We start from the raw sequence: 19,750 nt of genomic DNA, 5'->3' as shown, positions 1-19,750 counted from the left end.
GCATAACCACAGCATTACTCCAGCACAGCCGTCTCCTCTTGCAATTAAGCGCATGCTCACAAACAGACAGTTATTGGGATAATCATGGTTCTAAGGTCCACAGGTGACTGCATGGGTCAGCCCTTTCAACGATGAGATATTTCAAAGACAATACAACAAATTAACAACCCATTCCACCCTCACATGCGGTAAGAGCCTGTTAAACAGTGGGAAACTGTATAGCAAATTTGCTGCCCTACGCAATCAGAGACAATAAATACAGCTGTGCATCCACTGGCTCTTCCACTGCTGCCCACTCGTGTAACAATCAGCCGCTGGATGCAAATCTGTATTTATTGGCTTTGATTGCATAGAGCAGAAAATTTCCTATGCTATCTTCCAAACAGCTCACACACGCAGTCCAGATGTACTGATCTTCATTCATAGAGACTTTCTGGAGGAGAAATAAACTGTTGCATGTCTGGGTTGTTTTTTTTACTGGTAATGCATGTGAATAATCTCTGCTAAAAATGACTGCCCATAGAGCACAAAGGCAAGAAGTCATTACTTAATCCATACCTCATCACGTGTGGAGAGAAACAGAGAAAGACTTTTGCAGTGCCACTGCAATGCAAGTAAGGGCTGCAGAGAGGTGCAACATGTAGTTTCTGATATGGAGCAGGCATGTGATGCACAGTAGAAACATATTCCTCACTCACAGACTCACACAGCCACGGGAAAACCCTTTAACTACATATTTATGCAAAAAAGACTGGTGGGTGCTCCCTCCTAAAAATGAGAAAATGACTGATCCTTCAAAGTGCATCAGCAGTTGTAGAGAGGTCTCTAAAAACAAATTGAAATATGAATATGGATCGAAGTATACTGCCTGTTCTGCCCCATCAGCTTTTCTCTTTTTTAAGAAACATTGCAGCACTACAGACCTACATTTCCTCTTTACACTGCTGCATAGTGCACCACTCTGTCTTTTAAACCCATGTAAAATTGCTCTGAGCAGAGAAAAAACAGATTATTGGAAAACGGATATTTGTGCTGCTGATCATTTCTCTTCTATGCGCACTACTCTAATAAATACGCTGTCATTTTAATTAAAAAGGCAAAAAAAGAGAGAGAAAGAAGCAAAGCCAGAAAATATGCAACAAGAAATGCAAGAAAAAACCCCACTGCTGTGTTATGATGTTCATAAAGCAGAGAAAATGGTTTTAAAATGACATTTATTTTCTAGATTAAGCTTTTTCTCACTTGGCTTCAGGGTTTGGTGTGTATCAGTCATGAAAAAGCTGCAGAAGCCATCCCTGGAAGAAACCATCAGTGGTGTCCTGTCTCAACTAAGTCGGATGTTTTGTGACCCATCAATCCATCCGAACCTCCTCCTGTCTGCACATTTTCTGGCTATGTAACGTCACATCAATTCTGATTGAGGTCACTTCACTGTAAACTTGGTTTTCAGCACTTCCTGATTTTCTGGACAAGCCGACTTGGTTTAAGGCTCAACTTACAGGAAGTCTTCCTTTTTAAAAATATGAATCGAAGTGTCACTTGTCGTGCCTTAAACTTTTATTAACGCCTGACTTTAAGTGACTTTATTTTCTTTCAAATGTGGGTCTGCGTGTTTGACAATAATTCTGTTTCATTTTGACTTTGCTGCAGAGACACAAAGAGTCAAGGCTGCCTGCAGGCTGTTCTTCACACAAAGGTCAGGAGTCGCAAGAGCTTTCTTGTTCCCAGATTTTAGTGACAAGCAGCAAGGTTTGGACCAAAAAAGTAAGGAAAAGAACTGTGTGGAATAGATTGCAATAACTGGTATGTCTCTTTTAACTGCATTTGGAAGCAACAGTAGCTCAGCAAGGTGATAAAGAAAACAGTAATCCGGCGATAATTTATGAATCAGCAGGATGTTGTAATGACACATAGATGCACAGACATGACACGGGTGATAGAGCAATGGAGGCTTTACCAGCTGAATAAATTGTGACTGACAAATGTAATTTTTTTCCTACTCGCATTTATCAAGCTATTTCGTAGGCACTTTAGAGCCCAATGAAGTCCGTTCTCCCGGAGTACACACACACACACACACACACACACACACACACACACACACACACACACACACACACACACACACACACACACACACACACACAGTGATCTGTATTGGCAGCATACATCTTCATTAGTGTCATATCTCTGTTCCTCTCACACTCTGTGGCTCCAGTTTCTTTTTTTTTTTCCTCATGAATGTTAAAATCTCTGAGCATTAACACTCTGTCACATTTAAGCGTAATGACTGAGAGAACCTCGGAGGATTGTTTAGTCAAAATTCCAGTTAATCGTGGATACGCTCGCTTAAACTCACGCAGGAAAACATTCTTGAGAGAGCGAAAAGAGAGAGACACAAATGATGAATATGGCTCTATTTCCATTTTATTGCAATAAGTAAAATTTATGGCAACAATTCTTTTTTGACCGATGTTGCGTTTGAAGGCAGATAGCTCAGGCACAAAACAGCAGATTACGTCTATAGATATGATCTTTCAAATGATTTGCTAAGAGGACAAAAAGCTTTCTCTTTTTTTGCCTTTGAAAGAAAGAGCTTTGAGCGGTTTCACGAGGGACAGGAGGTAACGGATAAGCCTCTTGACAGACTAACATTGTCCCGCTCCGTGTTTCATTAAAAAGTGAAGATTTCTGCAGCTTTCACAACCAAATAGCTTTCCACAGAAACTGCCAATTATCATGTCAGACATTAGAATAAGACTTCAAATAGACACACATCAGTGCTCACACAGCACAAAATCAGACCAGAAAATATGGCAGGAAACTGGCAGATAAAAAAAACCCAAACTAATACGTAAATGACCAGTATAGTGGATTTTTTTTCTTGTTTTACAGTGGACTCTGTGTTCATATTACAGTTTTTGCCCGTTGCCTGAACACATTTTGCAAAACTTTGCTCATTGTGCCAAAACCCTAAACACAAGTAAACATGACACAACACTGGGAAATATACCATTCACATCTGCACCAAATTGAAACTCTACTCTCAAAACCTAAACTCTGCTATCAAAACCTAACATTCCTTTGTCAAAATGTAACTCTGTTGACAAAATGACACATACTTGCATCATATGCAAACACTTACAGAGCAGGGGGAACACACTAGTCTACTTTATATAAAGCACTGCAGTCTTTGATTTCCATTGTTCATTCAGAAGGCATATTGGTACATATTCAGCTCGAAGTCCTTTGACCCTGTCACTGTTCCTCTCGAATGGGACTCTGTAGAGCTGCTTCATGGTGATGCTGTGTTTTCCCAAGATGCGTCTGATGGTGGTGATGCTCACATGGTTTATGTTGTTGAACACTTGCCTGTCTGCAAGTATTTGCTTTCGTAGCTGGTGGAGACGGATGGCATTGTCTGCCCTCACTAGGTCCACAACGGCAAGTTCCTGCCGTTGTGTGAACAGGCGTTGGCGTCCTCCCCCAGAAGGTCTTCGAGTCATTCTAGAGAAATACAACCACATATTGTCATCGGTTTGCTTATTTTTCTTACAGTACTTTACTGTATATACTGTATCATCCACTGTACAACACTGTACTTCAATATAAGTAATCATGGTATGTTTCACAGAAACTACCACTTTGGCTGCAAAAGGAGCATTAGCACCCTGCAGTACGCTGTACACTTGATATGGTGATATACTGTAGAACAGTACTATAAAACCATCTGAGTGGAGTAGAAGGCAGTGAGATGAAGACAGACCTGTTTTCTAGTCGGAATTTTCTTATTACAGATGCCACTGTGAAGCGGCTTAGATGTGGGTGGACTCTCTGCCCAGCTTCCCTCATAGTCAGGCCGTGGTTGATGACATGGTCCACCAAAGTTGCTCTTATATCATCAGAAATATGGGTCCGTGCATGGCCTCTTTGACCTCCTCCTCCTCTTCCTCTTGCTCTCCCTCCATCCATGCTTGCAAAGTTCTTGAAATGGCTAAACTGAGGGCTTTTTGTGGTTGGCTAATTGGTGTTCAGTTTTGCAAGTAAGTGCCTTCAGGTGTATATTTGAGTGGTTGCAATTACCCGATGTGTTTTGTATTTTGGATACATGTGTTTTCCAAATGGCACCCTGAAATTTCATTTTTGAACGAAGTGTCTTATGTATGAAATAGAGTGTAGCATGCAGGACCATGTGTGTTGCATAAAGGAGTAAGTGTGTTGCATAATTGCAACCAGAGTGCAAAGCAGCACTTTTGTTTAAGGTATGGGTACATGTGTTTGAGGTATGGTAACAAAAGCTTCAAGTTGTGTTACTTTAGTCTAAGCATGGGTTTATAGTGTTCAAGCAACGAGCAAAAACTGTAAAGTCAATCTGGAAGTCCATGCCACGAATAGCTCTGGCTTAACACTGTATACAGTGTTACTTGACTGATAAATGTACTGATAGTAAAAAGAAAAACAATTGCTTCATATCTGAGTTTGCAGCATTTAGAAAATATGCTGTGCCATAATCTGTAAATCTGTGATGTTGCGGTGACAACCGGTCAGAAAGACCAAATTAGAGGCTTCCAGGGGTTCACACAGGTGGTTCTACTCCTTTAGACAGAGGGCTCTGGGTTGGGTCGGGATGGGTCTTTTTGTACATGGTTTATGCACTGCCTGCCTCGTATTATTATTCTAAAATATCGTAGAGAGTAGAAGGTACTGCTGTAGACCTCTGGTGCTGAAACATGGACGAAACGCAAACCCTGAACAGTTAAAACTGTGGCCACTCTTCTGCCTTGGCAGCATATTGGAATTGTTTAAGATGTGAAACAACAGCTGTGCTGCTGAACCGGCTTCTCTTTAATCCTCACTAGTCCTTGAACACAGCCAGAGTTTCTTCCTATAAGTTGGTCACAATTATTGTGCTCTCTTCTCAGTATTTTTTTTTAAATCCAATCAGAAGATCAGTTTTGCTCGAGGGCTTTACATGAAAACACCAAACTCCATTTGAAGACTCAAAGGCTCTTCCTGATTTCAGGTTGTTTTTCTTTTCATCATCTCTGGCTGTTGTGAATTTAATGTGGCAGTTCTCGATGTGATTCAGACTTTTGTTGAGAACGAAGAGGAGACATTTGGTCAATATTTCAGCACCAGAGTGCATCGCCGAACACTTAGATTCTACTATGAACTACTGTAGCCTACTATAGCCACAAGCTAGTTTACCTATTCTTATATAAAAGCACTTCCTCTTATGAATTATAACCTAAAACCTTTTCTTTCAAAGATAGTAGCACAATGAAAGAGTTTAGATTCAGGTAGACGATGCCTTGTATGTAGAAATAACCTCTTTCTCATTTTTCTACTACAATGATTCAAAGAAACAACAAAACAACAAATATGCTGATGTAACACAGGCTGTTGTCCTACACCACAAAATACTGTTAAAAATGACACTTTCAGTATGTGTTTTGTCATTTTTCTTAATATATTTGTGAACGCATCTACACCACACCTTTTTTAGAGTAAATAAAAACTATTTTGCGTAAATAAGCACCGATGTGACTTTGGAGTCTCATTTCTACAAGTGATGATGATGGTGATGGTGATTTGGGGTGCTCATTGTCTTTTTATGCTTTTTGTTATCATCCTCATCATCCTCTCTCCTCTGGTTTATTCTCAAAGCTGATTATTTGCTGAAGGTTTGCTGCAAAAATTTAAACCCAGAGAAGCCGAAGCATGGCAGCTGCTTTATTTCTTCATTGCTGCTATAGCTTTGTTCATTAACCATAGGCTGAGTCGAACCTGGTAGTACATTTCTGAGTCTTGATTACTATTGGTTTAGTTTTTCAGGACTAGTTTTGATGAAAAACCTGAATCCGAAATCCCATTATGCAGCTGATTCGTGTGCTTCTTCCTCTTCTTTGTTTTAGCTAGGGCTCCTGTCTCTTTTGTTCTCTTTGTTCTGTTATTTGAGTAACTGTATTTCTATCAATAAAAGTTTGTTGAAGGGCAGCAGTGCTTTAGCATCTCACATGTTTCTGTGGAACCAGCTCCTGGTTTGGATTCAGGAGACAGACACCCTCTCTAATTTTTAGATTAGGGTTAGGGCTGGATCAGGTGAGCCTGAATCCTCCCTTTGTTGTGCTGACATAGGCTTAGGCTTTTCGGGACTTCCCCAACAGATCGTAGCAGATGGCCATCCATCCCCGAGCCTGGTTGTGCCGGAGGTTTCTTCCTGTTAAAAGGGAGAGTTTTCCCTACCCACTGTCACCTGTGAGTGCTTGCTTAAAGGGGGTTATTTGATTGTTGGTGTTTTTCTATTATTGTAGTGTCTTTACCTTATAATATAAAATGCTTTGAAGTGGCTCTTGTTGTGATTTGGTGCTATATAAATAAAATTGAAATGTTGGGTTTCATTGAGCCATGAATTTAGGCACCTAAATAATGATGGAGCGGAGGAATATAATTGATTTATTTTCTGGTGCTTCCTTTGTTTAGAACTGTCCCTCTGAGGCTTTTTTGAGACCTGAAATGGCCTGTTAGGAACAATATAATGAACAAGATAACACTGGGCATTTTGTTTCACTTTCTAAGGCTTGGTCAAAACGTGGTGTCAACATTATGAAAGCACAGAGCCGTCATGTTTGCACGTTTGGTCAGTCTTCTCCAACCTTTTGCGTGCAAATGGTGCAGTGAGGAAATTCATCAGAAATCTTTCAGTCATGCGTATTGATGAGGCACCATATCAGCCGCATGCAGTTATTTATAGCCACAGTTTTTGCTTTTGGGCCTGTAAAAAAAAAAAGTATTCCCCCTTTAAATATTCGTCTCACGCTGTGTGTCTGAATGTTTTGACATCTCACTCTGAGTTGTTTTGCCTTCGAGACAGATTAGTGGGCCAGTGAATTGAAAACAAGCACAGCGACCCCAGTAAATAAGTTCAAGTAGTTTTGATGAAATCTGTTTGATTACAGTCATTCTTCTATGCTGCCTGTTTGTTTTTTTTATGAATACCTCCTCAGACACTGTCGTATCAGAAACAGCTTTGTTTGGCAGAAATTCATCAGGACAATGCCCTCTCCTACTGTTCACAGCCGCGAACGTTTCCCCTTTATCACAGCAAAATGTCACGAACTGAGATCTCTGATTTATTTCGGATGGGGTCTTTACTCAGTGAACCAAAGACTAACTAGCTAATTAGATCTCAGGCTACCTGCTGTGTTTGCCTTTGAGGAAGGCAGTAGTATAATAACATGGAGTGGGCACAGATTTTGGGGGTGATAAAGCTTGAGCAAGTGTGCAGCTGCATATCTGAATGCCTCCGTGTAATGATGCGTGTACATGTGAGGTTGGGAGAATGTATTAGACAATCTGTGTGTGAGCTTTAAAAAAAAAAGGATGTTTTTTTTTAATGAGTTTGTGTGTGCGAAATAAAACCAAAAACAAAATGTGGTTTGTGTTGAATGTGTTTGCAATAAGATGCTTTATTACCTACTCAGGTGTTCAATCACAGCTGATAGGTTTAAGGGAAGAGAGACCCGTTCCCATTGTTTTCTGTCATACAGTGAAAGCTTGACGGAGCTACAATGGCCTAATTTTCTGCTTAACTTTGTAAATTAGGTTCAAGTTAATGCATTCCCATTCGCGCACACTCATATTCAGACTCCTCAGAATGCAGAAGCCAGTGATCAAGCCACTGACCTGCTAATTTATTGACCACCAGATGTATCTTGTAAGCCACTGCCATCGTGCACACATGTGGCACAGTGGTGCAGTGATTAGCGAACAAAAACGCATATGAGGCTAAACTGGCAATTCTTAATTAGTCATAGGTGTGAGTGTGAATGTCCTTTCTGTCTCTCTGTGACAGACTGGCAACCTGTCTGGATGCATAGACGGGTGCCGCATTCTCAAGGCACGAGTCTCAATATTAGAAGCAGGTGTATGCCTTATACTGTCATCACTGCCACCCTGCTGCATCTGACTGAAGCATCCTGATGCCAGGCTGAGCATGCATGACGCATGATCCCGCGTGATCCCTTGCATGACCATCTGACTGTTCTTGGTGGAAGTGACTTGACAGAGCTATCGAGATGAAGTTCTCTAACCTGTATGACAACCCGGCCTGTGGCAGTTTGAGTGTCGCCTCCACATTGCCAGAGATCACTAGCATATCCAGACACTTCCTTGGCCAGCATTTAGTGTTGATATCTCTCCCACTGAATATGCCTGGGTAATTTTGGGCTGGCATGTTCATTAGAGGCAACCAGAACCCATTGCAGCTGGATGCTGCATATATCTATGAATGGAAAGAAATTGCTCAACAACAGATCTGCAGTCTGTGCTCAGACAGGTGACTGCTTGCACCTGTTTGAGGTAATACTGTCAAGCACCGTCATTATAACAGTCTTGTACTATACATACAGTGTATATATGTGTTTTGTTTGTTTGTTTGTTTCTTACTACTATTGTACATCAGTAAAGTGCAGGAGCCCATTTTTCCAACTAGATAAAAGTCTAATACAACCCAAGAAAACAGCTTAGCCATGAATCACACTTTGTAATATCTGTGTTTGGATATTACAAAGTCATTTTATTAAACAAAATGGCCTATTAAGGTTAAATGTGAGCTAAATATGATATTGTAGTCCATTCGTAAGAGTGTTTTGAAGTGCTTATTTTACTAGTTGACCTCTGTGAGGCAAACATACAAAATGCTGTATGCTATCTGTGAGGCTCATATGCAATTTCTTAAATCCAAATCAAATCAAAACAAAGCTTTTATGCAATGAAAGGTTCATTAAAACAATGTAAATATACATTTCAAAACAATTCTATGGGGCAACTGTTGCCAAGTCATGATGATGTCATAGGCTCCATTCCCCAAATTCCACAGTTAGGTTTGATTTTGTGATCTGAACACTTCAAGACAAACTTCAGACAAAAAAACTAAGAAAAACAGTCACAAAACTCAAGATGAGTGAAGAAGGCCAGCCGCCATACAAGTCGAGCTCAGTGTATAATGAACTCCGTTCGGAGGGACAATTTTGTGATGCAATCATCAAAGTGGAGGATGTTGAATTTCCGGTCCACAGGGTCATCCTGTGTAACTGTACGCCGTACTTCAGGTGAGTTGCTTACCTGATAATGTGAAGGACAGTTGACTGGTTTATACCTGTGAAAAATGTAATTCATGTACTTAGTCTGTGAAACAGTGCCAACAAAAAGGAACGGGTTGAATCATAAAACTTTTGTGATAGAAAGACTTTGTCACGGTCAACTGACAGATACACCCAAAACATAATGCAAACATTTGCAGATTTCATCTTTACCTTCACAGAGATTCCACTTCAGTAAATGTGCCATTTAAAAAGCACTGTGAATCACTTGGTGATTGTGTGAAGTCTAATTGAAGTGTTTTATTAAGTTATATTAATATTTTCCCCACTGTTTGATACAGTAAGACACACCAGACTTCCTGATACTAAAAATGTTGAATTTTGTTATACAGTTATACGCTGAGCAAAAGTTTTGAGTTGCCTCTCATTTTTTTATATTTTGCTTTGAAACAGATGATTTTTTAAAAGTCCACTTGAGCAATAGTTCTCAACGTGTTTTTTTGAAGACTTGTAAAGGTTTCGTTTGGACATTTTTCACCCTTTTTAGTCCAGTGCTTGTACTCGAGGAATGGTTTTGTTTTTGTTCATTTGTTTATTTGTTTGTTAAGCCATTTAACGCAGATATATGAATCATTCAAGCATAAAAAGGACACTAAAACTCAAAGGATGAACCATTATTGTTTCTACACATAACGCATACTTAGTGAAGAACCAATTTTAAAGACAAATGGTAAATGGCCTGCATTTGTATAGCGCTTTACTCAGTCCCTAAGGACCCCAAAGCGCTTTACACTACATTCAGTCATTCACCTATTCACACACACATTCACACACTGGCAATGGCAAGCTACGTTGTAGCCACAGCTGCCCTGGGGCGCACTGACAGAGGCAAAACAAGGAGTAGCACGTATTAAAAAAAGTAATGTTCTACAGCAAATGAACAGTATCTGAAAGTCATGTCCTTAAGAAAAAAGAAAGAATGCAGCAAATTCATGACACATTCATGAAACAGACTGAGGTATGCCAAATTATGCAATAACTAGACTAAATATCAGGGCAAACTGGCCTTATGGAGTTGATTTCAATATTTGTCATAGAGGTACAACAGTGAGTGTTTAGAGTTAACTTTAAAACACAGTGGAGGCTCTGTCGTGGTGTGGGACTGCATTGTGTTTGGCAATGGCTTCATAAACATGGTGCCAATGTAATAAAGACATTGAAAACCCAACAATCAAGCGCACTAAACATGTACAAACTCTGTTTTGGAGTTACTTGGAGTACTTGTGCATGACATAGTTTATTATCTTGTTGCCTCCACACCTTTTAATATTCTCTACTCTGTCTCCATCTCTACCCTCAGGGCTCTTTTCACCCACTGCAGCGACCCAGACAAACAGGTCTTCAACATACCTCGCGTGCCTCCTGAGATGATGGCACTCATCATTGACTTTGCATACACCGGCTCAGTTTCCATAACGGGGGAAAATGTAGTGGAACTTCTCATGGCAGCTGATCAACTCAATGCAATGGACATTGTGAAACTCTGCTCTGACTTCCTTGGGGAGCAACTGTGCCCAGAGAACTGCGTTGGCATTTGGCAGTTCACAAAAGTATGCTTATCACCCGAACTACGCGCCAAGGCCTACCACTACATCATCAATAACTTTAAGCAGGTTGTTCTTGAGGAGGAGTTCCTGCAGCTAACTGTGGAGGAACTTGCTGACATCCTTGATAGAGACGACCTCAATGTGCAGTTGGAGACCACTGTGTATGAAGTGCTTACAAAGTGGATTAGCCATGTACCTGCAGAACGGAAACAACACCTCACCGCTCTGTTGCCCAAGGTCTATAAACTTTCATTACTACATTTAGTTTGGACTTAAATCTTCAGCAATTAAGTCATAGATTGAGTCAATCCATCTGGGTATAAGGATGCTTTAATATCTTGAGATGTTGCTCTTTTCAGCTGTAGCCACACCACATTTAAGAAATTCTCTTCAAGAGCATTAAAACCGTATCAGATCTCTACACACATACTATAGAATAAATTATATTTATTAAGTATAGTTGCTAGGGCTATGACTAAAAACTGTCCCTGCTGACGAAAAGACTAATGGTGTCTGACTTTGGTCGCTCTCTTGCTAGCAATAAGAAAATTAAACAACATTAGGAGCATTATCCTAAAGAAGCTTGAGTTTACTAAAACTGATGTAGTTGAAATTCATAGTCATATTCTCTTCTGTCATCTCTCTATAGGTCCGACTGGGATTGATGACGTCTGACTACCTAAAGGACAATTTGCTGTCTAGTGAGCTGGTGGGGGCCAATTCTGAGTGCGTGTCCATGATAAGTAATGTCATCTTAGACATACATGGTCTAGGAAGCAGACCCTTCATGTCTGGCTTGTGTCACCCTCTTGCTCGTCCCCGCCTGCCTCATTCCATCCTGCTGGCCAGTGGGGGGTGGAGTGGTGGTGATCCAACTAACGGCATCGAGGCCTACGATTGCCGGGCTAACCGCTGGGTCAACGTAACGAACAACCTCGAGTGTCCTCGTGCTTATCATGGAGCCGCCTTCCTCAACGGGTACGTCTACTTCATTGGTGGCTTCGATGGGGTGGAGCATTTCAGCAGCGTCCGTAGGTTTGACCTGACCACTCGCGCCTGGAATGAGGTGGGGCCCATGCACTCCCACCGCTGCTATGTGAGTGTGACTGTGTTGAACGGGTTCATCTATGCCCTGGGAGGCTTCGACGGGCATGTACGACTCAGCAGTGCAGAGCGCTATCAACCTGAAATCAACCAGTGGAGTCTTATTGCACCGATGCACGAACAGAGGAGCGACGCCAGCTGCACAACACTTAACAACCGGGTGGGTGAAGTAAAAGAGTAGCAGAGAAATAGAGTAGGGTCTCAGGCACACAGGCCTAGAGACCTGTCAGCAACCTTTGGTAACAACCAGTTGCTAGGGAAAAATGTGTACTCCTCAGCTGGTTAGGCAGTGATTGTATGAAAGACTCTACAGATTTCTACAGCAACTAGTTTGTGAGTATTTGCAGACAAGTCAGAGTACTCCATGCAAACCTCAACAGTCTGCTTACGACCAAAGGAAACACAGGGAGGCTTGTGGTGCAACACCTTCCTGGTTACAATTTCACAGTAGTGACAGCCATCAACCTCCAGCAAACACTTGCCAACCAGTCAGGGAATACACATTTTTACAGTGAAGCGAGGTGCAAGATAGGTCACAAACTGGTTTCTATGTTCATGTTTTCAAATTTAAAAGTATAGTTTAAAAAGTTGAAAAATATACTAATATATATCTATTTTGTTTCTAACTGATCACAAGTGCATCTTTGCATTTATGTACAGTACTTTAGTTGAGTTGACTTGTCAACTAAAATATAACAGATATTAAAAAAATAGTAAAACACATCATTATTTTATTATATTAAGATCCCAGATTACAATTATTTATCTGCATTCCTGAACAGAAAAATTAGCCTTATTGATTGAATGTTATGTTTGATTCATTTCTGGCTTTCTGACTGAAAGAAGTCCCACATACTCAGGTAAAATTTGGGTGCATAAACATGTTTTTATGACAGGTAATTGTAAAACACACACATTTGTTATTACCAGTGTTGGGTAAGTTACTTTAAATGAGTAACTTAGTTACATTACTAGTTACTTCTATCAAAAGTAACTCATTTACTTCAAGTTACTCATTACTTTCAAAGTAACTAGTTACTAGGGAAAGTAACTTTGGTTTTACTCAGAATTCTCTTGTTAATGTGTTGCTTCCGTAACTGGATACCCAGCAAGATTGCCAGTCTTCTAGCTTGCTTACTCACCACAAGTGCACTGTGCCACCTAACAATAGAAAGGAAAAAATAATGTGCACATTTCCACGAGAGAAATCCCACGCCTGATTCTATCCTAGATGTAGGTAACACCAGACTGCAGATGAGCTGCATGCAGAGCTGGACTGGGATAAAAAATCGTCCCGGGCATTTTGACCATTAGGAAAAATCATAAAGCCTTTGAATGAAAATAAATGCTGTTGTGACAGTGATGTACACTGTTCTGATGGTATATATGTATCAATCTATCAATTGTTTGTTGCAAGACTCAGATAATTATTTTTTTAAAAGTGAGACATTTTAAATGAGAATAAGAAAGTATTTCCTTGTGCCCCCCTTTCCCTACATGCCCTACATGCCCTACATCAACTCATTCATGTTAACTAAAAGGTAAACCTGTTTCTCCATCACAGCTCTGATGATTCAATAAGGACATCTCCTGGTTTCATCTTCGTGTTTCCCTCTCATCACATAACCAAACCGATATCATGACCAGCAGGTTTACAGCTGTGGCTCCAGCCAACATCAGCTGATACTAGAAATTAATATTAAATAAATTCTAACAACAGCTGATCAAGCTTAAAAGTGCTGCTGTTGTTTACCGCGACATCCGCTGGTTTCCTCTTTCTGGCGCAAAGTGGGCGATAAATAAACAAGAGAGAAAAGCCGATCAGCTGATCACTGATCAGTTTCATGATTGAAGTAGAAACAGGAGAGGGACTGTGAGAGGATGAGAGAAGAAGAGGCAGCTGTGCAGCAAACACAGAATAAATCCAGCTTTGTGTCTTTTTCATTGTAGCTGAAGTCCGGGACAAACTGTTCCTTTTCACCTCAATACGAAACGCGTAATATTTTCTCTGAATACGAGACGATTCAGTTTTTTACGGGACGGTTGGAAACTCTAATAATTAACCTATGAACAAAATAAAGTTCAACATCAGTAACATCATAGCACCCACCCAGCTGTATAGAAACTCCATCATGCTAGCTAGCACGCAGTACGAAAAAGTCAGCACAACGAAAATAAACTACACCTAAACTTGGTTTATATCTGACCCAGATGGACTGCAGGTTATAACTTCTTACCTGAAGTTCAGTTCACCTGACACTCTCGGATCAGCGGCTGCTTCGGGTCTCTCCTCTTGCCTCCCTTTTCCTTCATCCACCTGCTGGCTTCCACCACTTGCTAATGTTATTGAATCTGTGGAAGCTCCGCGATAGCCACCACACGAAGTAACGAATAACGAGCCCATCTAAATCCCAGTAACGCGTTCCCGGTTTTGGCATAATAACTAGTTACCGTGCTCGTTACCACAATAATAACGTAGTTACTGTAACGCGTTACTTAATAACGCGTTAGTCCCAAAACTGGTTACTACACATTTGTATTTTCAGTTGGACACTTGGGTACTGAGTATCGGTCTTACTTCACAAATGATGTGGAAACATTTCACTTACAGGTAACATTGTTTCCAACTGAAATCTAAGAAATGTAAAGATATTTAATGTCCCTTTTTTGTTTTCAGATTTACATTTGTGGTGGATTCAATGGCAACGAGTGTCTACAGACAGCTGAATATTACAACCCAGAGAGCAACCAGTGGACGATGATCAGTCCCATGAACAGCCGCCGCAGCGGGATAGGTGTCATTGCATATGCGGATCATGTCTTTGCAGTAAGACCACAAAGTAGTGCTGACACTCACGTAACATACAAATCAAATCTGTAATGTGCTTCGATCAGCAAGGCTTAACACAGATTTGGCTGACACAGAATTTTGTTAACTTTGTTTTGTATTTATCAATGATCAGATTCCTATCCTGACCACAGGTTCAGAGAAGGCATTCTTACTCATTCTATGTATTAATTTAACCGATTAATGTTTCTGCCTCATTTTTTTTTTTCATGTGCCTCATTCCCAGAATGTTGTGTCTTTAATGATTTCACTGATGATTTCACATTTCACTCAGTACAACAGAAATACTTATTCAAAACCAACATTGTCATCCTCATCGTTCCATAGAGGACATATGTTAGAGACAATTTCAAACTCATCCTGCAACACCTTTAGAAAAATGAGGGAATAAGCCAAGTGATTAGAACTCATCCTCTGGGGACGGTAGGCATTTTAGCTATAAATTTTATCTTGCTATTTGCCTTAAAACCACTTATTTAGTTGTTTTGCAGCTGCACCCTTTGGTAAAAAGCAAAGATTTTAGTCTCACCTTCTGAGACACCCTTCTTTATTTAGCTAGCTACCGTTTAGTATTTATTTTCTATTCAGACTAAGTCTCTATTCAAATAAAGGAAAAGTTATTATCAGCAGAATGCAGTGACCTTACCCTGGTGCTGACCTCAGGGTCTTTGATCAGGCTTTTAGGCCCCAAGGCCTGTCAGGGCTACTTTAATCTGTTATAGGAAGAAAGGACTGGAACTCAATGTTCCTTTTTGGACTAAAGGCAAAAGAGCTGTGAAGACATTTATACTGAAAACACAAATACTTTTTGTCGAGGGCTATTCATCTTTGTTGATAATAGCGTGGTGTGATAGACAACAGTGCTTTAATAGCTGTAGTTGAGGCTTGAGTGAAAAAAGGTCTCATACAGACTTCCTCAACAGCTGGCTTCTACTTTATTTTACTTTCTCCTTTTAATTCAGAAGTCATTTTCACACACCACTGCACCCTGATCTTTTCTAGACATTCCCAACAAATGTGGGCCTGTGAGGATGCAAATACTGGGACATTAATGGGCCTTTTTTAAACAATTTTTATGTGTAAACTCCATATAACAGCATGAGAATATGTCAGGTAGCTGTTCGCTTTATCCAGGTAAAACCCTAAACCAATCAGAGTATTTCCAGTAGTCAGATCACACCTAAGGTAAACAATCTCCTTGTATCTGCTACATATTAAGGGAAACTTTGGACAGTATTGCAACTTAATTCTTCAGTCATTTTCTGGAGTATCTGTGCAAAAACAGCTAAAGACATATAGCAGGTACATTTTCTTACAGGGGTACGGTGAAGCTGGTTACACTTACATTCAATCATTTGACCCACGTATTTACTTTTAGGTTGGTGGCTTCGATGGAAACAACCGTCTGCGCACCGCTGAGGCTTACAACCCACATTCCAATACGTGGAACCTCGTGTCCTCTATGCTGACCCCCCGCAGCAACTTTGGCATTGAGGTAATTGACGATCGCCTCTTTGTCGTCGGGGGTTTCAACGGCTTCACCACCACTTCGAACGTTGAGTACTACGACACTTTAACCAATGAGTGGTATGAGGCGTGCGACATGGAGATTTTCCGCAGCGCCTTGAGCTGCTGTGTGGTGTCCGGACTTTGCAACATGACTGAGTACACCTTTCCTCGTGACTTCCTGCCACTTGCCAATGTGCCAGAAGAAGCAATGGAGTCAGCAGAGTCCACATAACATCTTTAAAGTGCTGTACTGCCATGTGTTAACATCTGAGTCTCCAACATGAAGGACTGAAATAAATCTTTAGAGCATTAAACTGCTGGTGAACTGGACATTTTTTGTAGGTATCTCAAAAACTTCCAGTAGGAGAGCCTGCACTGTAGATACTGGGTTTTATTAAGAGAATGCAATTGCAACAATAACAAATTGAAAAGATTTTTTCATTCCCTGTAATGTATGGCTGCTGAGTAGCCATACCAGACATGCACACAGGGTGACTAGATCACAATAAGCCGCATGTCAGACTTTTCAACTCTTGCTAGGTAAACACAATAAGAATAAAGGGAAGTTTTCACTCCCCCTTGTTATTTCAGCTGCGCTTCTGTCTGGTAACAGTCTATAGGTTTGAGTAAGGATGTATCCATAGGTCTTTTTGGAGCACTAGCTGACAATTTATGAATCTTTAGCCAAATATCACACAAATATACTGTGTCGCTTCACACCATTTTTTCTCTTATGTGAAACTGAAAAATAACTCTATTTCTCAGTATATCTGTCATCTGCTTTGTGGTATTTTCCACTATATTGCACAGAATGATATATTTGTTCATGATAAAAGCACCAACTTTATATGTACTGAGGAAAATCCAGTGTTTAGAAAGGTGGATGTCCTGCAGAGCCTGTAAAATGTGGGACATTGGTTCAAAATGTGGGAGAGGGGGGAAAGCATAAAAATGCTGTGCAGTCCCCCTTATAGAGGGACATCTGATCCCCCAACCTGCACAACATGAAGGTTGAAGCAACACCAGTAACACAACACCTTATGGAGGTAAACGTGTAGACAGTGATGTGCAAAGCTGTTCATAGGAACATCCTCCATCCATGGTGGTGTAATCTTTATTCTGATGCTGAATTGATTGATTTATGAATTTACTGTAAACATTTCTTACATTTTTCTTATTGCAAGCAGACAAACCTGTCCCAGGATTGTTCCTGCTGCTCCATTTTATAAACACTCTAAATCAAACTCATTCCATTATAATTTTAATTTTAGGATGATGTTTTCATTAAATGCTCTACATCTGCATCAAACCAGGCTTGTCATATACAACCTGCTTTTAGTCGTATATATTATATCTTTGAGCAATTGCTCAGCAACAGAGTTGGACGTGCGTGCAGTTTGTGCTCAGACAGGTGACTGCTTGCACCTGTCTGTGGTAACACTGTCAAGCACCGTCATTATAACAGTCTTGCACTATACATGCAGTGCGTATATCATATTGTGGCTCTATAAAAATCTATTTAGATCATAAACCTGTGTTTTGTTTGTTTGTTTGTTTGTTTCTTACTACTATTGTACATCAGTAAAGTGCAGGAGCCCATTTTTCCAACTAGATAAAAGTCTAATACAACCCAAGAAAACAGCTTAACCATGAATCACACTTTGTAATATCTGTGTTTGGCACTGTCATGTATTTTTAGACTCATATGTTTAATAACAAATATTTTGGCTTGTGTAGTAAGGAAAGTACAGGGGGTATAATGAAGTGTCCACAAAGAATTTTTTCCAATGACCTAGCATGCATAAAAACAGGACCATCACTAATACACAATACTTTGACTCTGTTCATGTTACAGCATTGTGTATTAAAATGTGGGTAAAAACTGATGGTTACAAATGTTTATTTGTGTGTTTGTAGTTTCCTGGGGAGATAAACTGGATTGCATTTTTGTTGGGAACTGTTATTTCAACATAACGGAGTCTAGTACAGCACGTCCCCAACAACTGGAACCTCAGTAATAACAGAGCCAACACACGAAACCATAAAATGCAGAAAAATCTGAAAAAACGTCCTATTAACGTTGAATATGAGCTAAATATGATATTGTAGTCCATTCGTAAGAGTGTTTTGAAGTGCTTATTTTACTAGTTGACCTCTGTGAGGCAAACATACAAAATGCTGTATGCTATCTGTGAGGCTCATATGCAATTTTTTAAATCCAAATCAAATCAAAACAAAGCTTTTATGCAATGAAAGGTTCATTAAAACAATGTAAATATACATTTCAAAACAATTCTATGGGGCAACTGTTGCCAAGTCATGATGATGTCATAGGCTCCATTCCCCAAATTCCACAGTTAGGTTTGATTTTGTGATCTGAACACTTCAAGACAAACTTCAGACAAAAAAACTAAGAAAAACAGTCACAAAACTCAAGATGAGTGAAGAAGGCCAGCCGCCATACAAGTCGAGCTCAGTGTATAATGAACTCCGTTCGGAGGGACAATTTTGTGATGCAATCATCAAAGTGGAGGATGTTGAATTTCCGGTCCACAGGGTCATCCTGTGTAACTGTACGCCGTACTTCAGGTGAGTTGCTTACCTGATAATGTGAAGGACAGTTGACTGGTTTATACCTGTGAAAAATGTAATTCATGTACTTAGTCTGTGAAACAGTGCCAACAAAAAGGAACGGGTTGAATCATAAAACTTTTGTGATAGAAAGACTTTGTCACGGTCAACTGACAGATACACCCAAAACATAATGCAAACATTTGCAGATTTCATCTTTACCTTCACAGAGATTCCACTTCAGTAAATGTGCCATTTAAAAAGCACTGTGAATCACTTGGTGATTGTGTGAAGTCTAATTGAAGTGTTTTGTTAAGTTATATTAATATCTTCCCCACTGTTTGATACAGTAAGACACACCAGACTTCCTGATACTAAAAATGTTGAATTTTGTTATACAGTTATACGCTGAGCAAAAGTTTTGAGTTGCCTCTCATTTTTTTATATTTTGCTTTGAAACAAATGATTTTTTAAAAGTCCACTTGAGCAATAGTTCTCAACGTGTTTTTTTTGAAGACTTGTAAAGGTTTCGTTTGGACATTTTTCACCCTTTTTAGTCCAGTGCTTGTACCCGAGGAATGGTTTTGTTTTTGTTCATTTGTTTATTTGTTTGTTAAGCCATTTAAGGCTGATCTGTTTTCTGTCATACAGTGAAAGCTTGACGGAGCTACAATGGCCTAATTTTCTGCTTAACTTTGTAAATTATAACAAGTTCTGCTTTAGTGCTATACCAGTCAGAAAAACAAACAAAAACAAAACAAGGCTTATGTTGCAAATGCAATAAATTGTCAGTCTTTCTTTTAAATGCGTTTCTTAGTACATCATTTTAATATTGTAGAGAACCCAAACATATTCTGCGAGCAGTCTTTGGTTCAAGTTGAATGATTTTAGTCAGTGGCGGGGTTGGGGTTTCTTTGCCAAGCCCAAATAAACTCACTTGTACAGCTCAGAATAGGTTCAAGTTAATGCATTCCCATTCGCGCACACTCATATTCAGACTCCTCAGA

General features: G+C 40.0%; 1 protein-coding gene across 1 annotated transcript; it reads left to right on the top strand.

Annotated features, from left to right (window-relative positions):
* The first annotated feature begins 8,873 nt into the window (after positions 1–8,873).
* Positions 8,874–16,489, top strand: LOC146549197 (kelch-like protein 10). Its single transcript, XM_085262785.1, has 5 exons — positions 8,874–9,113; positions 10,465–10,948; positions 11,361–11,975; positions 14,493–14,642; positions 16,042–16,489. Exons 1-5 carry the CDS (start codon positions 8,962–8,964, stop codon positions 16,402–16,404), a joined length of 1,764 nt encoding a protein of 587 aa, XP_085118911.1. The 5' UTR covers positions 8,874–8,961; the 3' UTR covers positions 16,405–16,489.
* The last annotated feature ends 3,261 nt before the right edge of the window (positions 16,490–19,750 follow it).

This window comes from Mchenga conophoros, linkage group LG22, assembly GCF_057382185.1.
Source record: "Mchenga conophoros isolate Kocher_MC1m ecotype Shallow Benthic linkage group LG22, M_conophoros_male_GT1.1, whole genome shotgun sequence".
NCBI lineage: Eukaryota > Metazoa > Chordata > Actinopteri > Cichliformes > Cichlidae > Mchenga > Mchenga conophoros.
The sequence above is the reverse complement of the archived record's forward strand: the minus strand, read 5'-3'. Positions and strand labels throughout refer to the sequence as shown.

Bases quoted from the DNA above. Each gene is read 5' to 3' on its own strand.
- LOC146549197 (XM_085262785.1), top strand. From the start codon at position 8,962: ATGAGTGAAGAAGGCCAGCCGCCATACAAGTCGAGCTCAGTGTATAAT. The intron at 10,949-11,360 runs GTCTATAAACTT...ATCTCTCTATAG, and splicing joins TCACCGCTCTGTTGCCCAAG to GTCCGACTGGGATTGATGAC. The intron at 14,643-16,041 runs GTAAGACCACAA...ATTTACTTTTAG, and splicing joins ATGCGGATCATGTCTTTGCA to GTTGGTGGCTTCGATGGAAA.